General features: G+C 42.3%; 1 protein-coding gene across 1 annotated transcript in view; it reads right to left on the reverse strand.

Moving 5' to 3' along the window:
* The window catches only part of LOC124289790 (proteasome activator complex subunit 4-like), a 63,292-nt gene that overhangs the window by 17,089 nt on the left and 21,300 nt on the right, over positions 1 to 24,903 (reverse strand). Inside the window, 26 exon segments of the mRNA XM_046726456.1 lie at positions 3,738 to 3,863; positions 4,425 to 4,576; positions 4,882 to 5,013; positions 5,754 to 5,845; positions 6,589 to 6,693; positions 7,093 to 7,257; positions 8,399 to 8,594; positions 9,757 to 10,001; positions 10,123 to 10,252; positions 10,428 to 10,481; positions 10,892 to 11,028; positions 11,732 to 11,923; positions 12,346 to 12,378; positions 12,381 to 12,473; positions 13,201 to 13,296; positions 13,696 to 13,758; positions 13,897 to 13,995; positions 14,231 to 14,286; positions 16,081 to 16,143; positions 17,271 to 17,326; positions 17,962 to 18,054; positions 18,839 to 18,996; positions 21,004 to 21,219; positions 22,443 to 22,510; positions 23,943 to 24,015; positions 24,769 to 24,867. Of these exon segments, the coding sequence (XP_046582412.1) occupies positions 3,738 to 3,863; positions 4,425 to 4,576; positions 4,882 to 5,013; positions 5,754 to 5,845; positions 6,589 to 6,693; positions 7,093 to 7,257; positions 8,399 to 8,594; positions 9,757 to 10,001; positions 10,123 to 10,252; positions 10,428 to 10,481; positions 10,892 to 11,028; positions 11,732 to 11,923; positions 12,346 to 12,378; positions 12,381 to 12,473; positions 13,201 to 13,296; positions 13,696 to 13,758; positions 13,897 to 13,995; positions 14,231 to 14,286; positions 16,081 to 16,143; positions 17,271 to 17,326; positions 17,962 to 18,054; positions 18,839 to 18,996; positions 21,004 to 21,219; positions 22,443 to 22,510; positions 23,943 to 24,015; positions 24,769 to 24,867 (2,992 nt within the window).

Genomic DNA, 24,903 nt, shown 5'->3' on the forward strand with positions numbered 1-24,903 from the left:
GCCGGCTCAAGCGGGGAAGCGGCCCCGTGGACCCCTTTTTCCTACTATGGGAGCGCTTGGACGGGGATCCTGCCCAGAGATCACCCCTCACCCGAAGCAGGTTGCTGTAAAACAGCGTGTCTATGCGCCCACCGACCGAATGGTTTGGGCGAGAACATGGCACATGCCGCGCACCCCTCTTCCTCATGTTCCTTCTGCACTAAACAGCGAGGCAGACCTCGTGGGAATCCCTTTACGGGATTGCAGCAAGGCAGGAAGTACAGGGTTTAAACTGCAACAAGTAAAACCTGTGCAGCAATCTACCCTATACCCACATACAAATACATGTAAACAGACGCATGGGCTTACACAACTAATGCGACAACGTGGCATGCAGTTGACCTAGTACACACTGCAGCATAACCAACAATTCACGGTTTTTAGCTTAATATAGAAAATGCGAGCAGTTGACATACTCTACACGTGACAAAGATACAAATAAAAAATCACTAAAACCACCTGTAACATTGAAAAACCACATGGGAAACCAATGAACAGGAAGGCTAGCGAAGGGACCTGTCCGCCATCTTGACACGCACTAGCGAGCCGACCGCGACAGGTACCAAGTTACAACGAGAATTTATGAATGAAAAAATTCAGAAAAAACCTCCACTTCGCCCATGCAGGGAAAAAAGAGAACCATACATACAGTTGCAGTTTCTGAAACACTCATTTCTCTATAGTCGCAAGGAAAAACCTTCTGGTATGGACCCACGTCTTGTCGGTACAACGACAGCATGGAAAGTGAGGTACGAGGTTACGGTCTGGAGTTACCTGCTCTTGGCTGTAGGGGGCCAGAGGGCCCTGTAAGGGTGGTCTCACAAGACAAAACGTAGTTTTTGTTTTGTAAATATTTTATTCAAAATATTGTTACAACTGTCGTAGGGATTTTAAATGGACATTTAAATGCTTATAAGTACCCCAAGGAGGAATATATAAAAAAGAATTATGGTGGACAGCACCCAAGTGTTGTTTGTAGCCTTCTCCCACTCCGGTAGGAATAGAGAGAGGCGGCCTCCCACTGGGATGTGGGGTAAGAGCGCGTGTGTGGTCCCGAGTAGCGGAGCTGACTGGGAGTGACACATGGCTGGGTCTACAGCCTGATGGGTTAACGGGAGGTCGGGGCAGACGTCCCGCGCCCACGAAATGCTGGGAGCTAGTCGAAGAGGACTGCTCTTTGCCCTTACCCTTGGCGGACCTGTTCCTCCGCCTACCCTGCCAAGCTGCGCCGGCCAGCCAGCTAGGGACTCGGTGTAGGCTGCACCCGGCGGAGGAAGGTGGAACGGGTGTGCGGGGCCGAGAAGCCCGCGGTTGCTCTAACAAGGCCTTAGAGTCCTTGAAGGAGGTAGCTGCAGCGGCAGCCTCCCGTATGACCTGCTGCGCCCCCGGAAAGAGGGTCGCTCCCAGACGGAAGGGGAGGGCCAGCAAGGTCTGCTGTGTCGCTGCCGAGTACCGAGGCGTCGACAGCCACAGCTTGCGCATCCCCATGACTGCGCACATCACCGTCGACGCAGCGGACCGCAAGGAGTCGCGCGCGAGGTGGGCCTGAACTTCGGACAACTGACGGAGTAGCACGACATGCGGAGAAGCATGCCCCTCCGCCTCCAGGGCCGACCTCTGTATCGAGGAGAGGTAGGCCTCATGGACCATTAACCCTGACCTGCTGCATAGCGCCCGAAAACCTCTCCTCGTGAGGGTACGGCACGCGCATGCCGCAGGGGGGCGCCCGCGAGGGCAAACGGTGGTGTCAACCGACCTTGCCGAGCAGCCGGAGCTGCTCCAGAGGAAGCCGAGCCTCCCCACAAGGCGACCGAAGTGAACACGCACTCATCCACTATCGGAACCGCGAACAGGGAGTCCTCCCTAAGCTGGTACCTCCGGACAAGCTCTGGCAAGTCGAAACGGAGGCGAGACCCAGACAGGAGGGGATCCACCACGTCCTGGACCAACGACGGAAGAATACAGAGCAGCGTCTGCATAGGCTGCCTAGGGGCAAACGCCTCGCCTGGCAGGCGGAACTCAGCCGAGTCCGAGCAGCTGGCAGGCACCGTGGCCTGGGGTAGATACTTGGCAATGCGTTGCCGGACCTCCTGCAGAGCCGAAGAAAAACGGAAGGCACCCTCCTGCTCCTCGACCTCCCCAGTATCCATAGACTCGGCGCCCGAGCCCGAGTCTGAGGCTGGGTCTCCTCGCGAAGAGGACCCGAACCCCGGCCCGGTGGGCGGCCTAGCACTAGGTACAGCAGAGAGGGAGGAGCAGACAGAGCGCCCCGCGTCAGTGCCTGCAGTCATGCACGGACCCCGGTCCCGAGACGCTGGAGGCAGACCAGGCAGAACTGGTGCCTCCGCTCTCATGGGGCGGGAGGGATCGGAACCCCAGGAATCATCAACGGTCCCTGCGCCTACTCCGAGAGGGGGACTGGGAGCGAAGCCTCCCCCTCCGGGGCAGCCGAAGGCGCCGGACCCGGCCAGAGGCAACGGATCTACAGACGCCTCAGGTCGAGAGATCGAGCCGGCTCGGCGATCCCAATTCCCCAGACTCTCCGCCCCACGCCAGAGTGGGTGAGGAACTCCTGCCGAGTCCTCCAACCGCCTCATGAACGAGGGACCTCATCGAGTCTGCGTGCTGCTGAAACATCTGTGTGATTAAAGTCATATCAAAACCGCTACTAGTAGCGGGAGAAGGGGACTGGCTATGGGATTTTCTGCCCTTAGAGCTGCTTTTAGCCTTAGACGGGGACCTGGGTAAGTTCCCTCCGCCCACGCATTTCTCTGTAAAGAGGAAATCCGCCCTCCTCTTCTGGGCCCGGGGAAACCCCATGCAAATTTCACAAGTTTCGGCAACATGGTCCGTCTTCTCCAGACAGAAGATACACTTATCGTGTCTGTCGGCCCGTGGGATACTCTGCCCACAGACCGTACAGGAGGAAAACGCCTGAAAGCAAACACACAAGCATGTAGCTAACAGCGGACCAGCAGCTAACATACACGTAGAAAACATTGAAAAATACGTGAAGGCTACCACGGGAAGAAATAGTTGGTTCAATACGCAATATTACAACCACGTGGCACGCTAAACTTCCCGCCATGGCAGAGCAATATGTGCGTAAAACCACGGGAAAGTTAGTAAAATAATTAATACAAAGTCACAATTATGAAACAACCGACCCAAGGCTTTACAGGTCCGCAAGGACATAAAAATAAAGACCATACATACAGGTGGTGTCTCAGACATATCTCTTTCAATTTCTTTAGGAGAAAACAGCGCTGCACGGCACATCGAACACGTCTTCACATGTGAGTGACAGCAGAAGGAATGATGATACGGGCCTAGGTGCTTACCCAGTTGGTGCGCATGCTCAACGGGAGGTAACTCCACGAGGTGGGGGCCGTATAATAAATAAAAAAGTTTATTTATTGTACAATCTTTTTATTCAAAAAACATTGATACAACTGTTACAGGACATTTTCAGCGTGGAAAATGCATAATATGTACCCCAAGGACGATCTCTATGAAGAAGAATCTCTTTGTCTCGTTTCATAAAATGTGAAATATTATAATGAAAACTTACTATTCAGTCTGGATCACAGACATTTGACGTGAAAAAGCTCTTTGGCGCCAAATATACAGAAATCAGGGACAGCTAAGTAGGTAACTGAGGCTACTCAGATCCATGCCCGATAAGTAGCACATCTCACCTGTTTTACAGAGACGTATCGCCTTCTTCCGCTCATCATCTTCAGTTCCGTTATCCTCCACCTCCATGGGCTCGGGTTTCGTGACGCTTGAGGACGCCACTACAGCAGAGGCTGAGTTTTCCACTTCTACAACACAAAATAGTTTTAACATTACAACCTCTTGGTGAAGTGGTATTTAACTCCAAATAACAGTGCATGTGTGTGAAATAGCCGAGTCTGAGTAGAGAAAAATGGTGGTTGAGCTAGACTGGTGATAGATATTGTATATCATGGGTCATGTGATTAAGACTCCAATATATACTAAGTACAAGCCACCTCAGGAAGATCCGAGTGAGAACTAGTTAGCAGCAACAGGATCAGGTGGTCGGACTTGGCTGAAAAAACCCAAACCCAAAACAAACAAAAGAAAGCAAGAAAATGAGTGAGTGAAGATTTAGCACTCAGCAATATTCCAGCTATATGGCGGCGGTCTGTAAATAATCGAGTCTGGACAAGGCAATCCAGTGATCAACAGCATGAGCATCAACCTGCGCAATTGGGATACAATGACGTGTCAACAAAGCCAGCGAGCCTGACCACCTGATCCCGTTAATCGCCTCTTACGACAAGCATGGGTTACTGAAGATCAATTCTAACCCGGATCTTCACGGGAAAAGAAAGAAAGAAATAAATAAATAAATAACATACTAGGCCCATTGTTTGAGGTCTGTTCTGGCACAATGTCCTTGAGCTGCTGTAGCTGTGGCAGGATTTCCTCCAGGAATGTGTGGCGGTGAGGTGACCTCACACTGGACTGGGGGCAGATCTTGTAGTCATACAGGAACACATTGCTTAACACACTGGAAACAAGTCAGTCAGTCAGTTCATGCTGTACCAGAGGCAGTGGACATTACTATCCGACATTTTCAAAATATCACAAATCATAATGATAATAATAAGTTTGTTTCTCATCCCACTGAATTTGTTAACAAATTTTCATAAAGGAATAAAGTCCAAATTTGTCACAAAGTGAAAAAAAAAAAATGACCTGTCATTTCCAAATACATTTCTTTGTTAATTTATCTTAATATGCAAAGTTTAAAAGGAAACAATCAAATAATAATTCTAACCATAGCAATAAGAAGTTAACGGTCAGCCACCATACCTGCCTATCCTGTCACGCACATTCTTGTAGGGATGAGCAAGATAAGGTTTGAGGTACTCAAGGAGGTGATGCAGCAACTGAGGGACACGCCACTCCTGGTCAATGAGGGCATTCTGCACTGCATACAGCCGACTGGCAAGAGAACAAATCACATGACTTACTGAACTGTTGTTTGTTGTTTAATGCTGCACTCAGCTATATTTCAGCCATATAGTTGCGATCTGTACATATTTCAGTCTGGACAGTGTGAGCATCGATCTATGCACTTGGTATACCATGACATGTGCCACTCAAGTCAGTGAGCCTGACCACCAATCCCGCTAGTCACCTCTTACAACAAGCATGGGTTGCTGAACCCAGATCTTCACTGGTTACTGAACTGAACATTTCAAATCAACTACAGCAGTGAAACTGTGTTTGCTGTCCATAAAATTGTCCAGTGTCTGGAATTACATCATCGACATTCTTCGCTACTCATACAGGAGTAGAAAACCGTTTCACTTCTATTAGACCTTACGGGCACCTTAGAGAAGAATAAGTTCTTAATGAGCAAATAAACAGCAGTGACATGGCTATTAGACAGCCTGCACTCAACCATGGGTAGGTCAGGATGACCTGTGGTTGATAGCATGAACAATTGTAAATATAAACAGGTCCTCGATGGACACAATTGGGACACAGTGATGAATATCAACAAAGTCAGCAAGTCCAATCCCCGATCCCTTAAGTTGTCCTTATGGCAAGCATGGGTTGTTGAAGACTATTTCTATAATCAGATTGGGTGGCACAACTGTAAGCGTGTTTAGGATTATTCACTTCAAAAGCTTATCACAAGCCTAACCCATATTATCCTAGTTACACATGAAACCTACCTAGCATCTCCGAAAGCTCCACCTTCTCCCCTAAGGGGGTTCTCCATCAACATCGTCAACAACCAGTGTAACTTCCTTGGGTCACGGCTCTCCTGGAAAACATACCCCGCATTGTATAAAGTAGTTATATTTACTTACTGAAAATATTTCTATTTAGTTTACATCACTATGATATTATGGTGAGTATATGAATTCTATCTTCAACATAGTCAGCACCAAAATTAGTTGAAGCCAAACTTGTTGCCATGAAAACACAAAGGATATTTTATTCAGAAATCCAAAACTACCAAAAGGCATCAGTTCACCACTAAACCTATCCATGTGCCAAATTTGGTTAAGAAATATTGTAGGTTTAAAGTTTTGCTAAGGAAAAGAGCACTACCACCAATTTCAGTCGAAGTCAAACTTGTTGCTATGGAAATGCAAACAATATTTTATTCAGAAATCCAAAACTACCAAAAGGCACCAGTACACCACCAGATCTATCTATGTGCCAAGTTGGTGAAGAAATATTGAACGGTTTTAAAGTTCTGCTCCGGAAAAGGCAAATGTACACGGACAGACGGACGGACTGTGTCCATTTTAATACCCCCGCAAAATGCATTGCAGGGGATAAAAATACTTGAGCCATATTACAGTTAGGAAATATCAAAAGCCAATGGTCGACTCAAATAACAGCCTGATAATATACAAACACAAAGTTCCGACCATGTAACAGACATGAGACACCAAATGTTGACACCACCAAACATTCTGGTGCTGTATTGTATCTACACAATCTTCACAGTTAACACTTGTGATCTTCACATGGATCAACATTAAAATATGAACTAACTGAAAGACTTGTGTAGAATGATCCCCAATCATCAACTGTTTCTATGGTAATGTTGCTTAGTGAGGTAGCTAGCAGAGGACATGCCCATTTCCATAACCTCTCCACCTGAAAACAAATCACAAACAGTTAGTGTCTTCAAAAAACTACACACACCATTATCATTACCAATTTTGTTACAAGGGGTTACATCCCAGTCTGTAGATTTAACCCAGACAAGCTTATTGTCATGTTTTAATCAATATGCATGAATCAAAATATATAAAAACTGAAACAAGAAGTCAGATGTAGATTTTAGTAACTTTCCCTGAAAATAGAATATATCAAGAAATTATCAAAATAGCAATCTTTGAATCAAACAAGCATTTTGATTTACAACTTAATTTCTTCTGTTTAACTGTTCACAACATATCTATTGGGTTCATGGAATCTTGCATAAAAAAAAACTGAATGAATTCTGGCACTATTTGAAAGCAGGGTAATAAACTGGACTCGCGTGTCCTTCACCTTGTCAAATGCCCAGTGTTTGCTTCCCCTGATAATGCCGGCTAGAATCTCCATTGCACAGCGCTGACTGCTGTCATGCTTGTCATGGCTCAAGTCTCCCATCAGACGCTCAATGTGAGGCTGGAAGTTTGGCAGGAACACGTCCCCATAGTTACGGAATAAACCCTTAAAGAAAGGAAAGTAAGAATTCAAGCTGACAGAAAATAATTTTTGTAGTTTTCTCTGACCTTTAATATTAATGAGAGGTGAGCGAGTTTGATTTATGGAAGCCTTAACCAGTATTTCAATTAAGATATTTTCTTGCAAGACATCCACCATTTTTGAGTAGAGGTTTTGGGAAAGCATAACATCTTCAGTCAAAAACTACACTGTATTGCTAAAAGTGCAATAAGCAGGAGACCAAACAACCAAAGTGGTCTGAATGAGTGAGTGAGTGAGTTTTACACCACTTTAAGCAATATTCCAGCAATATCACGCCAGGGGACACCAGAAATGGTCTTCACATTGTACCCATATGGGGCATCAAACCTGGGTCTTTGGTGTGACAAGCAAACGCTTCAACCACTAGGCTATCCAACCGCCCCTAACTTGGTCAATGTATATGTACATTTTGCAATAAAAACATGAGAACTTGACATAGGCTGACTGACTGACTGAGTTTGGTTTCATACGCCGCTTTTAGCAATATTCCAGCAATATCACGGCGGGGGACACCAGAAATGGGCTTGACACATTGTGCCCATGTGGGGATTCGAACCCGGGTCGTCGACGTGTCGAGCCAACGCTTTAACCATTAGGCTACCCCACCACCCCAACTTGACATTGGAGCAAAGCTAGAAGTGATGCAGGTGGGAGATGTCACAGTCATGGTGCTGGTAAACCAAGAAACACGATCAGGATTAAACTAAGACTCACACATCCATGTTGCCTAAGTGATGTAAGTTTGAACAGTACATATCGGGTTGCTAGTAAGGCTGGGCGACTCCTACCCATGGGAATTTGTTAATGAACCTTAAATCCTATTTGTCTTACTCATAACGAATATATAGGTAAACCAAATTTGCAACAGTAAGTTCATACATTGATCACTCTAAAGTAAACAAACCAGGAAGTATCGTTCCAATGCACAAATGTGGGTCTGCTATGATTTCAGAACAAGAGTGTCCATTTACAAACAAGGTCCTGCCAGGTGACATACAAATTATCCTATGTCAGAGCTGTAATGTCGTCACTGTGCCCAAGTGCTGGGAAAATAACGACTAATTCAACTGGCCAACAGAATCTGTAATGGTGATAACACACTCACCTTAAATAGGACTAGATATTTTGTGCGGAACTTGTCTCTACCCTTCAGTTCCTCCAAGGACAAGAATGAGACGAGTTTCTCTACAAATTCCTCACTACAGAAGCTGTCATATATACACTGAGCTGCCTCATTCATCTCAGACCGGGGCAGCTCTGGTTTGGGCTGCTTGTCGTATGGAGCATACACAAACATTTCCCTGGAGGAAAACAATATAACATCACACACAGTTTCCTGTTTAGATACATAAACAGAATGAGTGAATAATATAGACAACAATAACTCAGGCATATAGGGAATCTTTATACTGATGCAGGCAAGGCATAGAGTTATTAGATAAGGAAAGGAGGCTGAGAGGGGGTAAACATCTCAGGACTGTAGCAATACATGAACGGGTCATCATATGTCTTCCTCAGGATATCCTCAAATGATAACATTAAAATGTACTGTAAATGATGCTATGAGTCACCTTTGGGCCAGTGGACATTTTGGCTTAGACTGCCAAGTGATCTCAGAGATACAGTGAGTGAGTGAGTGAGTTTGGTTTTACGCTGCTTTCAGCAATATTCCAGCAATATCACGGTGGGGGACACCAGAAATGGGCTTAACACATTGTACCCATGTGGGGAATCGAACCCGGGTCTTAAGCGTGACGAGCGAATGCCTTAACCACTAAGCTACCCCAGCGCGCCCCACTCAGAGATACAACTATCAAAAGCCTATGTTACACCATAGGAGTCAACATCCAGTTGGTCTAAGACCGCTTTGTTTAATGGGGTCCAGGAACTATAGCCACTTGCAATGCATCAATATTTCGATCAAATGCAATACCAAATATGACATATTAGGGACAGCTGGAATAAGTGGGCCTTGACCAACATCACTACCAATCTGAAAGTCTTCATAAGCAACCCTTCACGTTTTTCAAAGATCAAAGGTGCAAGGCAAAGTCACGAGAATCTGTTGATTACTGATGTAGAATAAGTGATTTTGAGGATTTAGAATGATGTCTTCAATATAAACAATGCTATGGATTATACATGATTTTTCTGTAATTTGTGTAACAATATATAGTTGTGTTAGTTTCGTTTTAATTGTTAATAAGCACATTCCAAGTGACCAGTGACTTCATGACACAAAATGAACTGCAACTACAATACTATACAGCACAGAAGGGGGATATGGTTTGTAAATATAATAAAAATACTTTCATCAGATTGATGTTGGATAAAATAAGCACCCCCTTTGTCTTTTTTCAAAGCACCCAGGCATCTTATTACTCTGAATATGGTACTTGTGCTCAAGATTAAGATCAAACACTACTTCTGTGACCTATAAAAGCATGATCAACAGTAACTTACTTTGGCCAAGAGTAGTATCCCCAGTGTGTCTTGTCCACAAACTCTGCCTTGTCCCACTTCTCCCTGGTGACTGGGAGGTCGGCGAGATCGTACTGGTGCCATATATTGTCTGGACGGTCCCCAGGGACACAGCTGCTAGCCTGAGGTTGCGGAGCACACCCTGATCGCTTGTAGGGATCAACGGGGACCTTGGGGTGTTTCCGCTTCTGTTGTTTCAACACTGCTGACACCGCCGACATTGCCAACTGAAAATCAGGTCCCGGTATAGACATCACATATAATTTGTCACTGAAATGTCTCTATAAAAATAATTATTACATATAAGAGAAGTTCCAGTTTTCACAAACGATGAAAGACTTGTCTCACCTTGCGGATGTAGAGAGCGTCGTGGCAGAGATGCTTGACGAAGCAGGCCACAACTTCAGGTGGGGCTTCTCGGTCGTGTCGCAGTAGTATTGCCATCAGCTCCATACTGATCTGGCTGAACTTCCACGTCCTGTGAATACAAGCATTATATATTGACAAGCATTGACAAGCATTACATATTGACAGGCATTACATATCACTATGTGCTGGCTTATTTGGACCCAACTGGTACATGAGAAAATGTGCTTCCTCCATGTCTTAGTTTTTGAATCTTAAAGAAATACTGACATTCCTGTAATACTTACAGTTTTCCACTCTCTACCTGGGCTGCTAGTGTTGTAATCAGCTTCACATAATCCCTGAAAAGAAATACATACGTGTTCATGTTTACAGATGGCTTGTAACCTCGGCATCATCCCATAGGGCCATGTTACCATCACGAATGTTGTAACTAATACATTTTATAACATGTGTTTCAAAGACAGCATTGTTTGCTTGAAGGCCAGGGGAATATATTTTTCAAAACATCTGAAGTTTACGTCATTGTAAACATGTTGGACAAATACGACTCAAAAGAAGTTTCGGACCACCCATTCTTTTTTTATAATACTATAGTTGACGTATGAAAGCCTAATCCATCAGTGAAATGAATCCCTTGTCTTTGCTGATAAACTGAAGAGATTTAATGTCACTAATGCAGTGACTGTTGTTTCTTGTTTAATGCCTCAAGAGCAGAGTAATCAGTTGCTGACATCATCTTTAGACTGACCTGTCATTTGTTTGATTTTGATCAGCTTCTTTCTGAGCACTCTTCTGCAGTTCCACATCTGATGCAGGGTCACACGTCGGTGCTGGCAATGACGTCTGCAACAGGTCGCGACCTCGGTCTATACACTTGAGAGGTGTCTGAAAACCCAGTTTACATCAAATTAGCATATGATCTGAACTGGACCTTTATCTAAATGTACTGTTATATACTTTACTGTAGAAGAAATAATTTGAAGAATAATTCAATAAATGATCATTGACACATAACACAATCATACCTGGAGGGACCGGACGGTTCACCATTTAGTGGCACATGGCTTAAGCTCAGTTTGGGTATGCAGTCAACAGTTTCCAAACACACACACAGACAAAGAACGAAGACAGTTGTATGACAAATTGTATGACATGTTAAATGAAAATGTCTGAGTAATGGCAATATATAGATTTTCAAAATGGCTGCTACTTCATTCATTATAAAAATTTGAATCACACCTCTTCTACAACCTCAGTGAGTAAGTTGGGTTGTACGCCGCTTTTAGCAATATTCCAGCAATATCACTGCGGGGGACACCAGAAATGGGCTTCACACATTGTACCCATGTGGGGAATCAAACCTGGGTATTCGGCGTGACGAGCGAATGTTTTAACCACTAAACTACCCCACAACCTCAGGATCTGTCATTGGTGGGAACATGTATGAGAAGTTTCAGCTTCATGGGTTCAGTGGTATCTAAGAAGAGATATTTATGACCAATGAAAGATGATGGGCTAACAGGCCATGACATAAGCTCACCGAATATTCAGTCAGGTGAGCTAAAAGATGATCTGCATGACTTCTTACCTCAACATTAATGGCTACTGTCTCCAGACATTTCACCACCTTTGTTACAATATCATCAATAGCCTTTAGGATCGAAGGTTTCTCTGAGTGCTGTGCTTGGACAAGGGCTGGCCAAATCTGGGACAATATCTCCCAGTTTCTCTTTGTTGCTAGGCTTTTCTTCCCGTTACCTAGGATGGTGTAAAGACTACCCTGAGGAGTGGAATTCATAGCCATGGTCAAATGTGCACCTTGGCTCAATTAACTGAGGAAAGTACCTCAAGTCTCTACCCATGCATTCCAATAATAGGGACTTATGGAAACAACTGAGTGGAGTTTAAGGACAAAGCAGTTATATCACTATCAGCACTATGGAGGGAAGGGGGGACCAAACATATGTGAAGACATTTAAGTAAGGGTATTGAAGGACAAAAGATCATGATTAAGCAAATCCATGGTCAGCAGATCCTGGCAAGGTAAAGGGCAACAATACAAGTTGTTTCTTTTTAGCCTTTCTTTTTCACATATGATTAGGTTGTGAAAACCATTTGAAATTGTATCAAGATTTATAATGTTTGTCTATTATGTCAATCTTCATGTTAAATGGCACTACCAATAAAGTTGTGCTATCTTACCTTGAACTTATGTTCTGGAACATCTGGTTCACGCGGATATTGTGGACAATCTCCTTTATCACAGTTCGATATGTATATGGGAAGTTGGTAAATGCAGCCAGGAGGCAGTTCTGGGCCTTTTTCCTAACCTGAAACACGTACTACACACCATACATGTACAACAACAACTTTGGTGGGTGACTGTCAGACAGGACAGTCTGGTGGTCTCACTGGACCTATAGTCTGTTTGCAGTGAAAACGATACGATGAATTTCACTTTAAACAAAAAATGCACGCGCGGGTGGTGTGATGAGCTGCTAACTTAGACTACTGTAGAAACCAACCCTTCTTGTTCTCGGGTTTCATTTAATGTGCATACCCCCTTGTAATACACACCAATAATAGCGATTTGAAACTATGATCGTTTGTTAAACAACTTTTGTCCTAAGTTGAATAAAATTCTGAGATTTTAATGTTCAATTGTCAAGGTAAAATCATGAGGATTCGCAATCTTAATTTCACTTTAAGTGATTTACTTTTTGTTTAAAGTGAAATTCATCGGTACGTTTTCACTGCAAACAGACTATACCAACAAATGGTCCACTGTAACAATAAGCTGAAAGATCAGGGTACTGAAGACTGATTTACAGATAAAAGATGTAACTAGTTCAGCAAAACAAGTACAGGCTCACATCAGCAGTGGGGTTTGGGTTCATACAGTATTAGTATTAGCAGTATCAAAATCTTAGCTGTGGTCCAGCAACCAGTAAATCACAACAGCAAAGGGACACAACTCTGAGTGGGCACCTCTGATCACCAGAGCACCTATTTCCCTGTTAGTTCAAATGAACAAAGTGCAAGAGCTGTAGACTGTACCTCGCTGTATCTGCTGAGACACAGTTGCATCAGATCATTCCATATATCCTGGTGGCGGCTCGTGAACACCTTCTCCTTGCTGTTCAACATCAGCAACTGGAAAATAATGTTGCAAGTATGGACAGGTTCAACAAGCATCCATTGTAACTGACTCATGTCTTTTCCAATACTTCGTTTTGTGTACTTTATTACTGACTACAAAGCATTATTAATCATATCTGCAGTGTGTTGTTTCAATACATAGTGTTATCTATAAATCTGAAGGCTCGAGAGTGGTTGGTGATCATCTGCAAACTTATTCTACACTGTGACAAAATGGCAGAGATAAAATGACACTTCAATAATTTGGATCGTCTCATTCAGAGCACAAAGTTGCAAAGGTTCGATGTGAAAACAGCAATTACAAATTCATCAAGTCACTGCTAGAGAAAATAACTGTTTTTCTTCCTCACCTCATATCAGACACATTAAATCTGTTATGAAAATATACCTTACCTCATGTTGTAACTGGACTCTGTCTACAAGCAGTGCTCGGATGTGACGCTTCTTGCCTCGTAGCTGCAAACATACACACAATGTTAAACACAATAACGCTGACAAAACATAGCCAACAATGTCCTTTTGTATCAAGTAACCAAAGAACATATCGACAGTAAATAGATCACTGTCTGGTGACACACATATCAGTTTCCATACCTTATCCTCCAAAGCTGCCTTCACAATATGGAAACTCTTCCACCGACCATCAAAGTCATTCTTCTGAGTGCCATAGAAAAACAGCACAGTCTCGAAAATCTACAATCAGAAATGTAGAGTTAGACACAGCCACTAATCTATTGACAAGGCAACACCACAAAGACAAGATGTTTTCCTTCCCAAAATAATGTCCGTCTAAAAGTTTTAAAAAATGTGGCTAAACAGGAATTTAACATGCAGCTTCTATTTATAAATCCTTTGCCACAACCATTTTCATTCCGAAGATACCAGAACAGTGGATATGGAATTGTCTTCTATGTGCACATGTACTTACCCGCATCACTTTCACGAAGCCCTTTGTGTCGTCCTCACAGCTAGCATGCATGTAACCTGGCAGAAGACAGGTGGGTAACATCAATTACATGATGAACTGAGATAGGTGGGTAACATCAATTACATGATGAACTGAGACAGGTGGGTAACATCAATTACATGATGAACTGAGACAGGTGGGTAACATCAATTACATGATGAACTGAGACAGGTGGGTAACATCAATTACATGATGAACTGAGACAGGTGGGTAACATCAATTACATGGTGAACTGAGACAGGTGGGTAACATCAATTACATGATGAACTGAGACAGGTGGGTAACATCAATTACATGGTGAACTGAGACAGGTGGGTAACATCAATTACATGATGAACTGAGACAGGTGGGTAACATCAATTACATGATGAACTGAGACAGGTGGGTAACATCAATTACACTACATGATGAACTGAGACAGGTGGGTAACATCAATTACATGATGAACTGAGACAGGTGGGTAACATCAATTACATGATGAACTGAGACAGGTGGGTAACATCAATTATGATGAACTGAGACGAATGATGAACTGAGACAGGTGGGGAGAACATCACTTACATGATGAACTGAGACAGGTGGGGAACACATCACTGAGACAGGAGTGGGTACATGATGAACTGAGACAGGTGGGTAACATCAATTACATGATGAACTGAGACAGGTGGGGAACATCAATTACATGATGAACTGAGACAAGGTGGGTAACATCAATTACATGATGAACTGATGAACTGGAGACGGGTGAGACAGGTGGGTAACATCAATTACATGATGAACTGAGACAGGTGGGTAACATCAATTACATGATGAACTGAGACAGGTGGGTAACATCAATTACATGATGAACTGGAGACAGGTGGTTAATTACATCAATTACATGATGAACTGAGACAGGTGGGTATGAACTGAGACAGGTGGGTAACATCAATTACATGATGAACTGAGACAGGTGGGTAACATCAATGAACTGACATGATGATGAACTGAGACAGGTGGGTAACATCAATTACATGATGAACTGAGACAGGTGGGTAACATCAATTACATGGTGAACTGAGACAGGTGGGTAACATCAATTACATGATGAACTGAGACAGGTGGGTAACATCAATTACATGGTGAACTGAGACAGGTGGGTAACATCAATTACATGATGAACTGAGACAGGTGGGTAACATCAATTACATGATGAACTGAGACAGGTGGGTAACATCAATTACATGATGAACTGAGACAGGTGGGTAACATCAATTACATGATGAACTGAGACAGGTGGGTAACATCAATTACATGATGAACTGAGACAGGTGGTCAATTACATTAACTGCCAGGACAGGTGATGAACTGAGACAGGTGGGTAACATCAATTACATGATGAACTGAGACAGGTGGGTAACATCAATTACATGATGAACTGAGACAGGTGGGTAACATCAATTACATGATGAACTGAGACAGGTGGGCAACACCAATTACATGATGAACTGAGCAAAGTAAATATCCAGATTACATGGCATTAATTTCATCATTTTCACATCAGGCTAAGAAAAACAATGAATGACATGGGTCAATGTCATGGCTGTAAAGTTAAAATGAGTATGTGTAGAGTTTTCACATTCAATTAGTATAGCCCAAATATCAGGAGCTCTATTATTTTGAACAATGCCTTTCTCTGTAGACCAGCAGGAAGTTTACCTATTTTGCGTCATAACCATAGCTTGGGCTTACTAACTATTTCTGTCATCATTTGGAATCAGTATATATGTCACTATCTGGCCAAATGTACAAATCCAAGAGAGATAACTCACTGAGCAGGTGCCTCATGGTGTCAGCCACACAACTCCTCACATTCTCCCCATCCAGCTTCAACTCTGGAATATCAAGTTGGTCAAAGCAAATGTTGTAATACCTCATCCAAGATTAACATTACATACGGTGAACTATATTCATAATGAACATGGTTGTAACCGATGGATATAACATGAAATACACAATGCCATTTAGAAAGTGGTCAAATGTAACATATGTTATATTTGGGATTACACTTTCTTCAGGCACCTAATCGCCAGCACACAAAGTCAGACGCCTAGACACCTAGACCGTTCAGCCACCGCGGCTTCCACAAAAAGGAAGTCGGACAACTGGTAGTCTAGACTGCGGACTTTGTGTACCCCTCTGATAAGAGGCGATTAGGTGCCTAACTCTGAGGGTGTGGGTTCGAATCCCGGATGGGACTCAACCCAACAAAAGTACTAGAATCTGTACTTTACTAAGAAAGTGTAATACCAAATATAACATATGTTACAGATGGATAGAACAGTCGATGTATATTTTAGTCGATATGTGTAAATCTAATTACAATTGGTGGTCCCTTGTTATAACTGTATGTTACTGTGTAATGACAATATACATTTGACTATGCCAATACAGGCATTTACCTTCTGTCCTATATTTGAGGGTCCCTGGGACTCATACTGGGCTACAAAATGGGGGTCCCAGACACCTAAATATTATTATTAATACTGTGTTGTAATATTGCTGTAATTCAGTTACTGTTATTGTATTGTGTATCATGATCATCACATTGTTACAGTAATTAAATTGCAAATGATACCATAACCGGCAACCCGGCTAGTAGCAGACTCAGTGATAACTTATTGTTACTTGATCAAAATGTTTACAAAAAGTATTTGGACTTTTTCTGCATCCCTGTGGACGCGCTAATAAATTTGGTTGCGTCCATTGTCATTTTTTATGAGTATAGGACGCAGGAATTCGCGTCCTGTAAATCCCTGATGCCAATATCTAAAATCACAAACCTTTAATTTCCTAATTTACTTGTATGTTAACTGAGGAATCGTAGGATCTGGATTGATCAAGTCATACACAGAACCTCAAATTCAAAATGCTAAACATCTCTGAACATCTAACACATGTTTAATGACAGGTGCAGTGAGTATAAGAGCACCATGTTGAAGAACTGTGTGCAACTACTCACCTCCCACAACATGAGATGAACACTTGAATCTGTTCATCGGGACATCTGTCTCCAGGCTGAAACACACATCCAGATCATCACAAAACTTCAAACATATTTCACTGCTTGTTGTTTAACAGCTATGTCATGCAGCTTGTAAATAAATTTTGCTTGCAAAACACTAATCCCTTTGCTTCAAATATAAGACATCCTAAAGTGGTATTGTACTTTATGAAGGTGTTGAATACCCATTTGTGTTGGATGGGTTGGTTTGTGGTTTAATGTCACGCTCAGCAATATTCCAGCTATATGGCAGTGGTCTGTAAATAACCCGGTCTGGACTAGACAACACAGTGATCAACAGCATGAGCATCAATCTACACAACTGGGATATGATGACATGTGTCAACCAAGTCAGGGAGTTGGTCAGATTTAGTCACCTCTTACGACAAGAATGGGTTACTTAAGATCAATTCTAACCCATTTGAGTTGGAGTTGCATCCCTTTGCTGTACCAGGATCTTGTGTGATCACATAACACTTTGCTTTGATATTAATCTTTGGGTCTCTCACTAAGGTAGTACATCATTGAATATCTCATCCTATCTTCATTGTGGCTCTCCCACATCAACTTAAGAAGCTGTTACAGAACTGATACACTGTACAAAACAGACCCACACCAGACTGTCACTCACTGAAAGTAGTCAACTTACACTGGGACAGCCTTGCCTTCCCACATTGGCAGCAGTGATGCAGATCCTAGGATACTTTCCAGGATCATATTCAGCCTCCTCAACAAATCCTCCCTGGAAATAGATAAACAATAGATATACTGCTGAGTTGCCACGTGTAATCTCCTGATACTATGCCTGGAAACAAAACTTTACATCTGAATCCCTCTTAACATTTATTTTACTTCTTATCAATTACTTATGACTTTATTCATTGACATTATTACAAATGTTTTTGACTGAGTGGTCATGCAGAGGAATATAAAAATGGCTGTTGCAAAAATATATACGGGCAGGTACTGAAGATAAGAAACAATCCTGTGAGGATATGCAATATTTAAAAATCTGAAGTGATTAAATATCTGAGGGAACTAACCGCCTCCGTGGTGTAGTGGTTAGAGCGTCCGCCTGGAGAGCGGAAGGTCGCGGGTTCGATCCCCCACCGCGTCATACCAAAAGACGTTAAAATATGGTACTTGTTGGTCCCTGCCTGGCGCTCCGCATTAATGGGTACAACAAGGACTGGTCGGCTCGGAGTCAGTATAATGTGTCTGAGTGGGGTATTCATGCTTCACTGCGGCGTGGTATCTCAGTGGGCTAGCACTATAAAACCAGCTTCAGTCTGGGCTAGTACAAGCAGCCGCACATACACATACACACGCATGCACGTCGTCATATGAGCGAAATATTCTCAAGCACGATGTTAAACCCAATTTCACCTCACCTCACCTCTGAGGGAACTGTTAATCATGTCATTCTGTTGTGACAATAGCACAATTATTACTCAGAACCTCATGAATGATATTCACACTTATGTACTACCCTATTTACTAACTGGACATCTGAGGATGCACAGTACCTAGTGGGGGCCTGTGTGTCATCCTTTATGTTCTTGATGAGCTTCAGCTCTGGAGCCAGGAACTTGCTGAGGATCTCCCCAGCGAAGTCCATCTCTGCTTGGTTGGGTATATGCCACTCAATGTCCAGGTTGTGGAGGTCTCCAGGCACTGCCCAGTCCTGTCGGTACACACCACACAATGATGAAATACATGAATACCTGCTCATAAAGATAATAGTCAACTTGTAAAGTGAATAGCTCCATATGCAATGCTAGCTTAAAAAAGCATGGATTATTGTTAATCTGGTCAATGAATGAGTATGGAATCTTTAATTTAATTCAACTCAAGCTGCCTGTAAAGTGCTAGTAGCTTAACAGACACATTACCATCTCATCCTACCAGGTACCCATGTATTGCTGTGTGGACACAGGCATATTTCAAATGTTCTTTTGCCCAAGGTGATGACACTTGGGGTACATGTGCTTCAGTATGGGGTAGGACTAAAGCCCATTAGCAAAGTCTTATCAAAAGGAGTTAAACAAGAAGACATGGTCATCAATTTCCCCCCACCACAGTGTTCTGTTCGTATCTGGTTCCTGTTTTTTAACTCCACCACAACACTCATGTCCTGAGTGAATGAGAGAGTTTAGTTTTACGCTGCACTCAGCAATATTCCAGCTTTATGGCGGCGGTCTGTAAATAACTGAGTCTTGACCAGACAATCCAGTGATCAAACAACATGAGCATCAATCTGCGCAATTGGGAACCGATGACGTGTCAACCAAGTCAGCGAGCCTGACCACTCAATCCTGTTAGTCGCCTCTTACGACAAGCATAGGTTACTGAAGGTTTCACTAAGTAAAGAAACAATTGACAACAGCCATAACTCTGTACCAAATTGTAACACGGTTTCTGTATTCGAACTCCATCATGGCATTCATGTCCTGAAAACACATACCACATTCGGTTTCCCTATCTATAACGGTTTCTGAGAAAATTTGTCCCCAACGGTTGCTGAGAAAATCTGTCGCCATTGCACCAAGTCAAGAAATGCATGACAAGGGCCATAACTCTGCAACAAGTTATAACACGGTTTCCCTTTTTGACCTTCATCAAGGCATTCATATCCTGAAAGTACATCTCAAATTTCGTTTCCCTTTCTATAACGGTTTTTTGAGAAATTCCGTCCCAATCATCTCGGACGGACGGAGCTCAAACCTATATCCTAAATAATCTTCATAATAATCAAAGAACTGGTATACTATAACACAAACCAAGAAAAAGTCTTGGTACACCTCACATTGACAATATTTCACATCCACTGGTGTCTGTATAAAGACAGCTTAAAGTTGTTCAAGATGGATGCCAAGCCATCTCTCAAATCATAAATGAACAAATCACCTAGTATCTGTACAACTCAGGGATTTATTAGGGGTGGGTATTGCAGGGAATTTTCATATTGTGATATACATGATCGCAAGCATGTATTGCGATATGTATTGCAATATATTGCAAGAAGTTTTTTTTAACAAAAAACTACTTATAGTCGAGTTAATGCTTGATTTATAAAGCAAAAACACAACAAATTCACAATGCTTGATTAGGCTTTAATAAAAACTTTTAATCATGACAAAATAAAAATGTAAATAATGTTTGGCACAAATGAAACAAGGAAAGGACCAATGTAAAAACAGAAATATTCGAAGATTTCCGAGTGTTACGAAGTTTTCCGATTGCTTGTTAAAATACCGGTTTTCGATCAGCGTTTCGCAAAACGTATCGTTTTCATGTCTGAACCGGTAAACCGGTAAACTGGTTATATTGCGCAGCCCTAGGATTTATATAGGATTTCCCGACAAATACGATGGGAAGCGTCATGTTCTTATTTTCTTTAATTCAGTGGCCTTTTAACACTGTATTCCTACACTGTATTCAATGCAATAATGTAAAACTACATGAAAGTCTTTCTTCACACTGACCCTGTAATAAGTAAAATACAAATCATGTCTACAGAGTCATTACATTAGTTGTAAGTATACACTATTTGTATTAAACTGAAAAGGGAATTTCTTAATCTGGGATGTTCAAATGACTCGGATTGAATACTAATATCTGAGGCAGTCTAGGCATATGTGGTTATTTCGGTATGTGAAGTGCAAGCTCACTGTAGACTTCTGTGACTTACTCTGATAGGTAGGTATTCCTCCAGCGGTCTATCAAAGCTGTGGGACGTGCTGCGGTATTCCTGCGGGTAAGTGAGTACGAGCGCCCTCAGCAGGTACCTCAGCAGCATACCAGCCATCTCATATCCCTGTACACACTGCAGGGTCAGCGTCAGGGACAGAACCTCCTCCAGCGAGTCCTTGTACTGGAGCAGCTCCTTACCGTTACACCGTACCAGCTGGAAGGGAGAAACAATACATTGTACTGGAGTCTTAATGTTGATGCATGACTGTAGTTCGTTTGGAACAAATACAACAAGCATTGTCACTAAGGTGACATAATCCCCCGCTGCAAATTATGAAATCAAACTTAAAAAGTAATGAAAGTGAAGGTCGTAATTTAAGATGAAGTTAAATGTCAACAAAAACATGACCAGTCAACGTCTCTTGATATCTTGTTCTGTAGTTGTTCAGATGCACAAATATTTTCAAGACTGACTTTGACCTTGACATGAATGTCTTAGTGTATGAAATATGCAAAAATAGTAATAATTGCTTATTGAAAAACATTCAAGGGAAATCTTGAAAGTCCATGGAGAAAATCCAGTGAACTGTTCTTGAGATATCTCGCTGACAATCTTAACATGCAGCTCAACATGCTGAAATCTTCAAAGTGTCGCCGTGACCTTGAAAATTTTGTGAAGGTCACAAAAATCGACTGGACCCTGCAGCTTCCCTAGATGAAGCTTGGTGTCAAATATGAAGAAACGCCAGTGAATGGTTCTTGAGATATCTCACTGACAATCTTAACATGCTGGTTAACATGCTGAAATCTTCAGTGTCGCTGTGACCTTGAAACCACCAAAATCGACTGGGCCCTGCGCCTTCTCTAGATAAAGCTTGGTGTTGAATAAGAAGAAAATCCAGTGAACGGTTCTTGAGATAGCTCGCTGACAAGCTTAACATGCTGAAATCTTCAAAATGTCGCTGTGACCTTGAAAATTCAGGGAAGGTCACCAAAATCGACTGGGCCCTGCGCTTTCCCTAGGTAAAGCTTGGCGTTGAATATGAAGAAAATCCAGTGAACGGTTCTTGAGACAGCTTGCTGACAAGGGTAAAACGTTAAAGTCCCCTTGTGACCTTCAAATGAAGGTCAAGGTCACCAAACCTGACTGGGGCCTAATGTGTCAGGAGGACAGTATCACAACAGTCTGGCATTTATTTAGCTATTGGTTGTAAGATCATTGAAAACCTGTAAAAACTTACTCGAAGCCAACCATGTGGGAACCTGGATAATAATGCCGACATTTCCTAACACTTTCAAGGCAGACATCTGTATACCCTTGCTTGGAATATACAGGATTTTGACTTATAACAATTAGCCACGCATCATTTGAAGTTTTCCAAAGCACTAAATACTTGTGAGGAATTCTTGACTTAATAAATTCCCAGGACATCCTACCTGTGTGAGCATCTGCAGGTTCCACAGAAAACTGTCATCCAGGTGTTCCTCTTTTTGAATATCACCATCTGAAACAAAACAACATGTTATATTTCTACTGGAATGTGCTAATCTCTGTCAAGGGTCGGTCTGAGTGAGTGACAGAGTGACTGCACATTCTGCTGAAGACATTTGCATTTACTAGGTCTTATACAAATTACCAGTGTAAACCTAATTTGAAGAATCACAACTCCAAAGAGGTTGTTTCCAATGTTCACATTTTTAGTTTTATTCTGCTAGGATTTATAGCATAACTAAAGCATTGAAACTGGTTTAGAATGATAGCCCTCAAAGTATAATAGTCAGTGAGGCCCACCATTACTATTTCTACTCATTCTCAGCATAATGTTGTAGTCTTTGACTTGCAGACAATAGAGTAACATTCAATGGCTGCAAATTGTTTCACCAGTCATTGCTTAAATATTAGGGTTAAAAATAGTCATAGTGGCCTGAATACTGAGTAAACAAGCATTGTCACTAAGGTCACATGATCCCCCGCCGCAAATGATCAAATCAAACTTATAAAGTAATGAAAGTTTAAGATGAAGTTAAATGTCAACAAAAACATGACTAATCAACCTCTCTTGATATCTGGCTCTTTAGTTGTTCAAACACACACATATTTTCAAGACTGACTTTGACCTTGACATAAATGTCATAGTGTATAAAATATGCAAAACTAGTACTAAAGAAATTGCTTATTGAAAAACATTCAAGGAAAGTCTTTAAAATCTATGAAGAAAATCCAGTGAACCGTTCTTAAAATATCTTGCTGACAATTCAGGTTAACATGCTGAAGTGTTGTCGTGACCCTAAAAATTATGTGAAGGTCACCAAAATTGACAGGGCCCTGCACCTTCCCTAGATAAAGCTTGGTATTGAATATGAAGAAAATCCAGGGAACAGTTCTTGAGATAGATTAACATGCAGGTTTACATGATGAAATCTTCAAAGTGTTGCCATGACCCTAAAAATTATGTGAAGGTCACCAAGATTGACTGGGCCCTGCACCTTCCCTAGATAAAGCTTGGTATTGAATATGAAGAAAATCCAGGGAACAGTTCTTGAGATAGCTTAACATGCAGGTAAAACGTTAAAGTCCCCTTGTGACCTTGAAATGAAGGTCAAGGTCACCAAACCTGACTTGGACCTTTCTTATACTGTGATGAACCTAGGTACCAAATATGAAAAGAATCTAGTGAACGGTTCTAAAGATATTCCAATTTGTACGTACGTACGTACGGAGCCTAATACTATATCCCCCGCTTCTCGCTAAACGCGCGCCGGGGGATAACAAACCAGTAATCAATAGCTTGAGTAACAACACACAGAGATCTGGGTGCAATAACATGCCTCCAAGATATCTGTTAACCACCAATCTATTCTGTGTCCTTTTTAAACCTTGTGGGTGAAGATATAGTCACCCACAGATGGAAGTTTTCCCTGCTATACCCCACTTACGTTCCTTGCAGTAGTTCACAATTCTGCTACAGAAGTGTGTGAGAAACAGCTTCAGCGTCTTTGCTGGGTGAACCTGCAGGTAACCAGGAGAAAATGTATTATAGAATTATCAAAAAGACACCCAATTCCCTTCATTTGGGATACTAAATGTATTGCCTCACGTAAAGAAAACTAAATACTGATAATCGAAACACAAAACACTGTATGGTTGAGATCTTGCTGTGGTATTAACCAGGGTCCCTTTCAGTGATCATGGTGGTGTGAACATTGTTAGCCTGTGTAAAAGTCAGGGGTTAAAATAACTTTAAAATTGCTAGTGTACTCCGGTACAGTGGCACATGTAAAATCACTGCCCTGATAATTGTTCCACTATACCGGCCGTTTTCTTGTTGATCTTTTAAATAAACAACATAACTAACATTGGAATATCAACTGGACACCGGTACAGTGTGATATACAAATCTGCTTGCCCGACAGAAAAAAACACTGGACTCGGGCGTCGGGCAATGGGTTATTTCCACCCCTGAAAGTGGAAGTAACGATCACCTCAGACAAAACTGCTTTGTGAAACTGGACTCCAAGGCTTTGTTGTAGTCATTGGGGGAAAACCCCTACATGATTTAATGGGAAAAAGAGTAATGTTAATACTACCATGATGCTGGTTTTCACTTCACCATAAGTGAAACATGTGGTCAAAGCTCAACCCAATCTTAAATTCATTGTGTGACACTCTGATCTGGTAGACTCAGTTTTACCTGAAGTCTTTGGTTCAATATCATAATGACTGGCATCTCTGACGTCAGTGTTGCTCCCCTTATGTACATACCTTGGCTGCAGACCTGCAGAGGTTGGCTGCGAACCTGCCGCTGACCTTGGTCTCGTACACATTGCCAGTGAGGAACCTGTGTAGCCTTCTCACTGCAGACTGCAACAAATAATCCAAAACAGTGTCAGCATTTCT

Source organism: Haliotis rubra, unplaced genomic scaffold (assembly GCF_003918875.1).
Source record: "Haliotis rubra isolate DU_JTF1 unplaced genomic scaffold, ASM391887v1 Scf45, whole genome shotgun sequence".
Taxonomy (NCBI): Eukaryota; Metazoa; Mollusca; class Gastropoda; order Lepetellida; family Haliotidae; genus Haliotis; species Haliotis rubra.